The sequence below is a fragment of the Crassostrea angulata genome, chromosome 1, assembly GCF_025612915.1.
Source record: "Crassostrea angulata isolate pt1a10 chromosome 1, ASM2561291v2, whole genome shotgun sequence".
In the NCBI taxonomy this organism is placed as follows: domain Eukaryota; kingdom Metazoa; phylum Mollusca; class Bivalvia; order Ostreida; family Ostreidae; genus Magallana; species Magallana angulata.
In genome coordinates this window covers 44,940,473-44,950,983 of record NC_069111.1, presented here as the reverse complement: position 1 = coordinate 44,950,983, position 10,511 = coordinate 44,940,473, and the positions used below count along the sequence as shown (strand labels likewise).

Genomic DNA, 10,511 nt, shown 5'->3' with positions numbered 1-10,511 from the left:
AGCGCGTTACAACCAGAATTAAATTATAAGCATATAAAAAAAACGGCTTGGCGCAAGTGAAAGATAAAAACAATCTTAGTATATTTTACGTGAAATCGGGAGAGAAAATAAGTACCAATGTGAATCTTGCATGGGGAAACCTACCGATTGACCTGATTTTGTGTAAATCGAGCCTAAATGGTAAAAATGTGCCTAATTTTGTTGGCGGTGCGAAATGTTTTGACAATATTTCAAATAAACGAAATATTTATATGAACCCCCAGCAAGAACTGCAAAATACATTACTTATCGAAGGATTTTTCATAAAAATATTTTTGATTTAATGTCATTATTCACTTGCGCCGATGCGATTTTTATAGATTATTTACCGTGTTAGAATACACCCGTCACGTGCTTAAGAAAAATATATGACGTCACAAAAATACATCAAATATAGTGTTGGATGTCACTGTTAATTAATGTAATAAAAGATTAAAGAAACTCGCTCTGTTAAAGTATTTTTCGATAATTAAAATAGTATCATTTTTCGATATATATTTAGCTTCGGACAGCCTTAACATAGCCGCGAGAGGTAACTACTTACATGTGTAGTGAAAAGTATGTGTCAGTGTCGCAGATCTATCCAATTATTTGTGGACTGTTGCGTAAAAGTCTGGTAATTAACGAAGACGACAGTTCTTCCGTTCGCCGAACCAAAGATTCAATTAGAGAGGAATTGAATCGTCGATACAAGCCGTCGGCAAAAAGTATCCCTGAACTTGCATCTTTTCTTGGCCCGCGGTATAAACGACTGACTTTCTTGTCATCTGATCAGAAAAAAAAAATAGCGAAAAAGAAATTAAGATCCGAATGGATGAGATCCTACTCACATGAATGAAAAATATTAGCACCTGTCAAAAAACTAATGTTTGCGAGGAACCAGAACCCTCCCCAGGCCTTAACGTGTTCGGAGACCAAGTGGTATTGACTTTTTTACAGCCGCATTGACAGAAAGGGGCGAAAACTCTTGCGAATCGGAGTTAAAACTGAACATATCGGAAAAGTCCTACCCTGACCGTGACCCCCTTGTTTGGTGGTCAACAAATACTTATTTGGCCCGTTAATGTTTAGTGCCAGCCACCTCAGTGCCATCAGAAAGGATCTTTTCTTCGGCAGGCTCACTAGTGTCAAAGCTACAAAATAGACATTCTTCTGACATTGTTGATCAGATTATATTCTTGAACAAAAACTTTTAAAGCTGGTACGTATACTAGTAGACATTATCAAAGAGACGGGACTTTACAAAATTCTGATGATTCAATTGATGTTCAGTTCGTGTTCTTACAGTTTTGATTAATAAATTAAAAGCAAGCGTATTATGTTTTCGTGAAAACTACACTATGTTTATCAGTTACGGGTCAATGATTTAGCTCAGTTTAGCTGCATGGTTGTTCGAATAGCCTCAGGTGATAGATAAAAGGTCAAGCCAGTAAGAGCAATTGATCAACTTTTTTTAACGGTTTGTTCCCGTTTTGCACACATTTGAAAATTTGGTATCAAAAAAATGTATGCGAAACGGGAATTTGACCAGGTGAGATAATTACTTAATTGCTATAGTCTGTATTATAAAACGGGGGAATGGACAAGAAACAAGAACACATTATTTGCAATGATATTTAATATATTTATTTCATCTTACAACACATGTCATTTTTTATCATAAAGTATTAGACTATTTAATATTTACATCATAATACATACACATTCTCATTTATTGCAATTGATACTCATGATAAAAAAAATATAGGACAATAAATTAAGCTAAATCTATTTTTACAATGAAACATATGTTTTCTGAAAATATAAATGCACAGTTAATAATAGTTTATGCACACTGACCGATCATCCAAGGTGAAGAAGATGAGATGCCGCGTCCAAGTACTCCATGATGTGTATATCTGCATCGATGATTCTGTTCTTCAGCTGGGTCAGTCGTTGGTCAATGCGTCGATACCTGACTTCTTGTGGTCTCTGCTTGGCTCCTGCTGCTGTCTGAATGATATCCGCTTCGTTGTTGGCTTAGATGCACTGAAGAAGGCTGTTGAGTCTGTAGATGTTCGGATGCGCGGCGTTCAGCTGTTTGTTGATGTTGGAGTGCCATCATTCTATTATGTTGTTGGTCCTAGGTCCGGTTTTGTCGAAATGGTTCCAAAACTGCACATCTGTTCCTTCAATCCACTGCTCTGTCGCGTAATCGGCGAATCTGGTGATGTCCACGTTGATTTCCTCGGCGTCCTCCAGGGTGTTGAACCAAACATCTTCTACTGCGTTGATCGGTGCAAGGGGCAGGGATGCAGCACGTCTCACTAGTTGCTGTACTCCATCGTTGTTGCGGTACATGGTGGCTAATCCCAAAGGTTGAATCTTCTTCCAAATACACTGGGTAAAATGAAAGAAGAATTCCTTCACTGTGGCATCAGGAAACACTCGCTGCAACACATTCCTCACTGCAATTTCGAAATCACACATCACAATCTGTGGCTGAAACACAACGTTGATCTCTCCGTAGTAGTTCATAAGGAGGCGAAAAAATCGCTGGTAAATGACTTCACTTTTCCCGGGGAGCAGTCCAAACACTAAAGGATTAGTCCGACCGTTGATTTCTCCGTGGATGGAATACAGTTGATAGAACTGGCCAGGTGAGGAGTAGAATGTTCAATCCATGTAGACTCTGTTGCTGGCGGCGAGGTAGTTGATGTTTATGTCTGTTCCAAAGATCACAATTCTTGAGTCTTCACCATCATCAGCCACAAGGAAGTTGTCTCCAGCGTTGGTACGGGTCCATTTTCCCTCTAAGATGATATCCTGTGGTGTGATATGGAGTTTCGGAATTTCCTTCCCACGTTGGCGGTAAAGGGCGGACTTGCAGGCGTAGAAAGTCGGGAGTGATGAGGTGACGTTGTGATGATCAGGCTCAGATTCGATTAATTCCTCTGATCGGAGACGGCATCGTTCCTCCTTATAGATTGCTGGCACTGGTTTGGTCTCTTCTTTGCTTCTCTGTTTTATTTTCTCCATGATTCTTCGTACTTTAACGTCGATGGCATCTGGTTCAGGGTTGTGGTGATGCACGAAGTTTGTGATGAACTCATGATGCGTGTTGAGTCTTGCAGCACAGTCCGGAATTATACACTTCCAGTAGCGTCGGTCTCCTCTCCGAGAATTGATCTGAAATCAAACAAAAGTATTATTAATATGTACAAGTTCACATACAAAAAAAAAATGACATAAGTGTTCTTTATTTTAATTTAAAAATGTTCTTAACAGAGCTTCATTTTTTCTTTAAGTATGAACATATTCCATTATGTTTTTATTTAATAATTGCCTTGCCTTAGTAAATATTTGTGAAATATGATACCATGTATTGATAACCGTTGAAATTGAGACGTAAACCGCTAAACTTGTTGGACAAGAAAGTAACTGCAAGCATAGCCATGATGAACCACTAAGTGTGAGTGATGAGATTGCAGAATTCAACATCATTTTATACTGAATGTTGTTTATACTACAAAATTTATAGTCACTTTGATGCAAAAATTATTTATAATGATAATTCACCAGCTTGGATGGACAAGCTACCTTGATAATATAACAAAATATAGTCACTTTGATGCAAAAATTATTAATAATGATAATTTACCAGCTTGGATGGACACGCTATCGTGATAATATAACCGGTCCAGCGTCTTCGGTGAGATACTTTTCACCTTGATCCTATAATCATCCATCATGAATCAGCTTCCATTTGACTTGGGACCGACAATTTTTAACTTTTATTCACTCAATTATAAATCTAAGGTAAACATTATTTTTTCATTGATTACCTGAAAATCGAGTATAAAATAAAAAAAAAAAGAAAACAAATCGCCGATAGTAATTGATCGTAGAACACCACTAAATTCTATAATCTTGTTATAGATATTACCTTTAATCATAAAACACAATATATATATATTTTTTAAATTTTTTATCATTAATCATAAAACACAATATATATATTTTTTTAATATTAATGTTCTTTTGCATATAAATAAGTCGTATAGCACAACGAAATCTTGTCATTTTTCTTGTTTAATGCGCCGATAAAACACAGGTAAAAGTCCAGGTAAATCACGGATCGAAAGCAGACTATAATCGCTATAACAACACATTTCACACCTATTGTTTTATACCCAAGACACCTTTTTAACGAGTACTCGTCTAAAGACCCCAATTAATCGACTAAGCCAACCGAGTAAAATTGACATCCCTTATATTAGTAATACTCAAAACATTGACTTTATATAAATTTCTTTTAGGTTAAATGTAAAATATAAGTGTTGTCTGTTGGGTTCGAGCCTGTGATGTTTTGGTTGTTGAGCCATCGTATGTTCCACACGGCCACTCACGCTGGATAATTCTGGGTATTTAAACGTTTCAGTCGTGTGTGTTATATTATAAGTACTATATCATGTATCGTAGCGATTTATGGGTACTTGGGCTCTAGGGTATTTAAATCCAGGAATCGGTCAGAGTAATCATTCGACATTAGTTAGCCACACGACTGACAAGTTCTGATGTCTGACGCAGAGGAAATTCGTTTTTTACCACGTGCTAGTGAAGGCCAAGTGAGCTCACCTGCCCGAGAGTCTCGAGGAGGACCATCCAGACCTGGGAATGCGGATTTGTCTAATGCTGAAGCGTACCAGCTGTTTGCTTATAAACTTGACACAGCCCTTGCAGAAAATAAGAAAACTATCTTACGAGAACTGGAGTCAAGGACATCCACCTCTACTGTAAAAGATAAGAACGTTGATTTTAAATTATCTCATCATAGAGAAAGATTTAATTTCCTGTCGGAATTAAAAGAAAATTTCGAAAATATAGAAAAACTTGTTCAACGTGGTGACCTTGATGATACTCATAAAATTATTGTTGAATCAATTAGCAAAATTAAAGAACAACAGAAAGTTATCAGGATAGCTGACAAGTATGGTTGGGACGTCGCTAGAGAGTACAAGGATGACCCTATCACGGACAATTCTGAAGACAGCCAACGCTTGCGGCAGGCAGAGCAGAGGGCCAAACGTAAGAGGTTTGATACTAACATAAACAGCAATCCTTTTCGTGGCTATCGCAGTAAATTTCAATCCTCAAGAATATCGCCCTACTAGAGAAACCTCAATGCCAACGACGCAATCAACCCTCCGTTCAGAGTCCAACCGGATCAATGCCTTTACTGCAATGCCTTCGGTCACTGGAGCGTCAACTGCCCTCTTAAGAGAAGAGCTCAAGGCATTACAAAACCAACAGCAACACAAACGACCCAGAGTACAGCCGCAGATAGACAGTAATCTGTCTTTGTAACATTCACACTGGAATGAACTAAATATACACATGGATTGACCAATCGCTTTGTTGGCTAGACAGATTCCTAGTTTAATAGATGCATCAAAATCGGACTCCACCTTGCGTAAATATAAAACTTATTTTTCCAAATTTCAAAACTGGTGTAAAATGTATGATCTTGACTCGCTGCCGGCATCGGCATCTACGGTTTCACTTTATATTTCCTTTTTGGTTCAAGCTAATTCATCTTCTTCTGTTCTGACTGCTACTATTTATGCTATTCAGTGGTATCATGACAAAAATTTATTTCCTAATCCATGTTATGAAAAATTGGTGAAACTTACTGCGGAAGGTGGAAGACGCATTTTGGCTAAACCGTTTGTTAATAAGAAGGAACCTATCACTATTGACATTATTGAAAAAATCTTCAAATCAAAAAATGACATGGATAACTTGTGTCATTTACGCACCAGATTAATATGTGTTTTAGGATATGCAGGCTTTTTTAGAGCAAGTGAATTGTGCAGCATTAAAAGTTCGGACATTAAGTTCCATGATGAGTATGTTGAAATCAAGATCAGGAGCTCAAAGACCGATATATACAGGAGAGGTAATTCTGTTCATAGAGCGAAATCCAATTCGCCTTTTTGTCCTTATCAGTGTTTGAAAGACTATCTTCGTCTGGCTGACATTCGAACTCATGCGGATGAATTTATTTTTAGATCTGTTAGGTTTTTCAGAAACAGCAGATCTTATAAATTGTCTCTTGCTGATAAACCTTTATCTTATACATCTATGAGAGAGATTTTTTTAAGAGCGTTATCAGAAGTCGGTGAAGAACCTAGAAAATTCGGACTTCATTCCCTAAGGTCAGGAGGGGCAACGGCAGCTGCTAATGCGGACATTCCAGACAGGTTGTTTAAAGCTCATGGAAGATGGAGAAGTGAGACTGCGAAGGATGGTTACGTTAAAGACAATATTAATAATATTTTGTCAGTTTCAAAAAATCTTGGTTTGTAATGTATTAATTTCATGTAGTATTAAATTATTCAACTTTACAGTCATCACCCGACGTTTGTTTTTCGAAATGGCTAACTACGTCTATCCTATATTATGTGTTTGTTTTGTTTTATTAGAATAGGAAATAATTTATGTTCGGCTGAGCGAAGCGAAAGAGAACATAAATACATTTCTTTTAGGTTAAATGTAAAAATATAAGTGTTGTCTGTTGGGTTCGAGCCTGAGATGTTTTGGTTGTTGAGCCATCGTATGTTCCACACGGCCACTCACGCTGGATAATTCTGGGTATTTAAACGTTTCAGTCGTGTGTGTTATATTATAAGTACTATATCATGTATCGTAGCGATTTATGAGTACTTGGGCTCTAGGGTATTTAAATCCAGGAATCGGTCAGAGTAATCATTCGACATTAGTTAGCCACACGACTGACAAGTTGTTAAGTTTATCATTTTATTATTATAAATTGAGTTTTATTTTCAGATAAATAAGCATTGGGAATAAATTTCAATCTTCAACAGTTGCCATGGTTTTTGCGGCATCCAAGATCCAATCGAAGGTTATTCTATGGAAGTAGACCTGTCCTCCTGATGACTTATGTGCAATTTGTAGTTTAATAAATGGCTAACTACGTCTATCCTATATTATGTGTTTGTTTTGTTTTATTAGAATAGGAAATAATTTATGTTCGGCTGAGCGAAGCGAAAGAGAACATAACTCTGTTGTTTGTTGTACACCTCTGCCCCTCTATATATTTAGATGCATTACAAGGCTCAGGTAACCGATCGATAACAGAGCCACTAGCTATATGTTATATGACATAAAGATAACAATATTTAAGGCATTCCCATTATTTTCAAGCAATTTTAAAGGACTTTAAAAAAAAAAAAGAAAATAGACGCAAAGTAAACTGCATACACGGTATATGTATGCCCTAATGTATTCACATTGTATGATATGTCTCTGAAAAGTTTTTCCTATATTGGATTCGTCCACAAATTAATGAATGAGACATTCTGACGCAAAGTCTTGTATTGCCTTTCGTATTAATGAAATTTCCATTTGTTAAAAGGGATTCTTACGTGTGGGTCGGGTTAGGTACAATGTATAAAAAAAACCAAGGGTCCTCCACACACCTGGGAAAAATTCTGCCTACAAGCCCATTCTTCTAAATAACTTAAAGATGTGGATTTTTAGTATGTGTTCCTCTCAAAATGACCCAAAAATCTCACTTTTGGGGTAAAAATCAACTTTTTAAATTTTACCGCTGTTCATGGAAATAAAAAACCCTGCAGTATTCGAACTCGGGACTTTCGAGTTGTTAGACTGAAGGAACACTAACTGCGCCAAGAGATAGACAACAATTATTGGTGGAATAAACTGTATCACAATGCGCTAAATCGCCATGTTGTGACGTACTGCCCTGAAATGTAGAAGTCACGGGTCGTTGACAACGATTTTAGAACGATTTTTAAATCCAAAATACAGTCATTTTTAATCGGTTGACGTGTGAGCATGTGTATTTAGTAGGCGGGCATCCTTAACCCCATTAGTTAAAGACGAATGAAATCAGCTAGCAGATAGAGAAAAGAAAACTTCCTGGCAATTTAGTTCTTCTTTTTGATTTAGAAAATTTATGATTTTGTTTATTATAATTAAACATCAACTATTAATTTAAACACACTCTACCACGCTAATACACAATCTTGTTGCGATGACCCCTCCCCCGGCCATGATACCTATTTTTAAACCAGGATTACACACGTACTGGAATGTGAAAGAAGAGATGCTGGAAATTAACTGTTAACTATCAGTTACCGATATCATCTCTTTGGAAATGTAGTTCTCCTCTAGTAGGTACATGTAGTAACTGATAATTTTGAAAAACATAGAGGAATGCATGATCGAATAATAACTGCTTGATTCAATATTTTTTTTTCAGCATGCTCTTTGTTATGATAATAAGAAAAAACCCTTGACTTCAGATCGGAAATATCTTATTTTCTTTTTTTCCCTTTTCAATAAACAAAACAAACCAACAATAAGCGTTTGACAATCTCTAGCTGCAGATCAGTAGCTCTTAGTCTAAGAAAGAAACGAATGGACGACCAAGGACCCAGATCGTCCTAATTTCTTGAATATTGCCATTTCTTTCGTACTCGGATGCATGTTGACCGAGGCTCACCAAGACTAAATGGTTTGTATTTTAAGTTTTAAGACCGCGGAACATTAATTGGCAAGATTGGAAACTTACAGCATACGTCAATTTCACTTGTTGCAGTCAAAACATTTAAATGGGCGGAAACAAATTGACACGGACGTCTGAGAAAACATCGGATTGAAACTGAACATGTAGTTATAAGAAATGTATTTTCAATCCACCTCGGCATTACTAACTTGCTTTATATACATGTTAATTAAAGCGATCGAAAAACATTATATTTAGTATCAGCAAAGTGATTGAAAAAAATTATTTTACCGATTAGTATATAATCAGCAAATATGAGAATATCTCAATTCGGGAGAGATAATACGCAAGGCAATTTCCGATGACTTCAGAGAATCAGTCGTCAAAAGTCTGATATCAAGTGGGGTTTATTCACAGAGAACAATCAAAGTTCCCAATAATAAGATTAAAATTATATCCAGTAATAGAATAACACTGTGCCGGATAATTATGCCAGTGCCAAGATGGCATTTTTGCATCCGCTTAAGCTGCATATATCGAAAAATTCAAACATGCCATATGATAGACCAGTGCTTACAGAGTTAACAACCACCTTTGTTATCAGTGTATCTCACCTGTCAGGTAAGATATTTACCTTTCAAAAATAAATTCCTATAGGAAAATAGTTTTTCCCATAGGAAAATCAATATTCCTATAGGTAATTTGAAATTTCCTATCGGAATACAAGAACTTCCTATAGGAATTTCAATTACGATAGGATTTGATAAAATCCGATAGGAAAACTTAATATCCTATAGGAAAACTACATGTCTGAATCAAATTCCTACAGGAATTACCATTCTCCTATAATAAATATAATTCCTACAGGACTTTTTAAAAATCCTATAGTATTGTCAATATTTCCTGTTGGAGAGTAAATTCTCCTATGGGAATTATCATTTTCCGATGGAATATTAATTTTTAAAGGTAAATATCTCACCTGTCAAGTGAAACACACTAAAAACAAAAGTGGTTATATACTCTCTAGACAATGGTCTATCATTTGGTTTCCATGGATTTTTCCGAAACTGCATCTTAAGCGGGTGCAAAAATGCCACATTGGCACTGGCATAATTATCCGGCACAGTGTTGAATATATAAAATGTTTCATATAAGAAGTCATCGGACAATGCTTTGCCCTGTGCATGATAGTCCAGTGGCGTAGCTACCATGTATGCTTATATGCCTGAGAATGCACATCATTTGGGGGAAAAGGGAAGAAACTCATTAAAAAAATAAAGAAAGAAAAAATTCAAGTATTAAGGTCCATACTTAGTTATCTCTTCAACGGTTTCCGTCACCCGTCCTACTTTATCCGGAATCAATGCTAAACAAAGAAGTCTTACGTAACAAATATAGACACGCAATGTGGTCTTACAGTATCATAATTATAAAATAACAGTACACAATGCATGTACCTAATAAAGCACATCATTTAAACCCCCCCCCCCCCCCCAAAGTTTTGTGATTTTATGCCTAAACTATAACCAAAACAATTTTAAGTGCCTAAAAATGCTTAAGTAGTGAGCATTCCTTTCAATTTCTGCGTGATTGTTAGTGTTAAAAATCGTCAGAATTCATGAGCTTCCGGGGCCTTCTCCCCCTGGGCCCCACCAGGCTTCGTCCTGAACCCACTGGCATTTTAAGCATGCGCTTCGATTCTGGTCTAGCTACGCCACTGGATACATGCATCTCCGAATTGGTATCTTTTCACATTTGCTTATTATATACTTATTGATGAAATAAAATGTTTTTCAACCACTTTTCTTATACTAATTAAAATGTTTTTCGGTCGCTTTACATTAGTATGCAAGTTAGAAATGCTGAGGTGGATTGAAAATACATTTCCTATAACTACAGTTTCAATCCGACGTTTTCTCAGACGTTCGTGTCAATTTGT

At 36.5% G+C, this 10,511-nt stretch overlaps 1 protein-coding gene, 1 long non-coding RNA gene and 1 pseudogene across 2 annotated transcripts; 2 read left to right on the top strand and 1 right to left on the bottom strand.

The window, feature by feature from the left end:
- Positions 1-2,694: 2,694 nt before the first annotated feature.
- Positions 2,695-3,475, bottom strand: LOC128192678 (uncharacterized). Its single transcript, XM_052865559.1, has 2 exons — positions 3,398-3,475; positions 2,695-3,207 (listed from the first exon to the last, which is right to left on the bottom strand). Exons 1-2 carry the CDS (start codon positions 3,473-3,475, stop codon positions 2,695-2,697), a joined length of 591 nt encoding a protein of 196 aa, XP_052721519.1.
- Positions 3,476-4,378: 903 nt separating this feature from the next.
- On the top strand, positions 4,379-5,372 carry LOC128192670 (uncharacterized; annotated as a pseudogene).
- A 59-nt stretch (positions 5,373-5,431) lies between these two features.
- Positions 5,432-7,026, top strand: LOC128168348 (uncharacterized). The gene is made up of 2 exons (XR_008241327.1): positions 5,432-5,977; positions 6,183-7,026. It is a non-coding gene; the product is annotated as an uncharacterized LOC128168348 (long non-coding RNA).
- Positions 7,027-10,511: the final 3,485 nt, after the last annotated feature.

Excerpts from the sequence above, each read along its gene's own strand:
- LOC128192678 (XM_052865559.1), bottom strand. The coding sequence starts at position 3,475 with ATGGCTATGCTTGCAGTTACTTTCTTGTCCAACAAGTTTAGCGGTTTA. Across the intron at positions 3,208-3,397 it reads TCAACGGTTATCAATACATG|ATCAATTCTCGGAGAGGAGA; the intron begins GTATCATATTTC and ends GTTTGATTTCAG.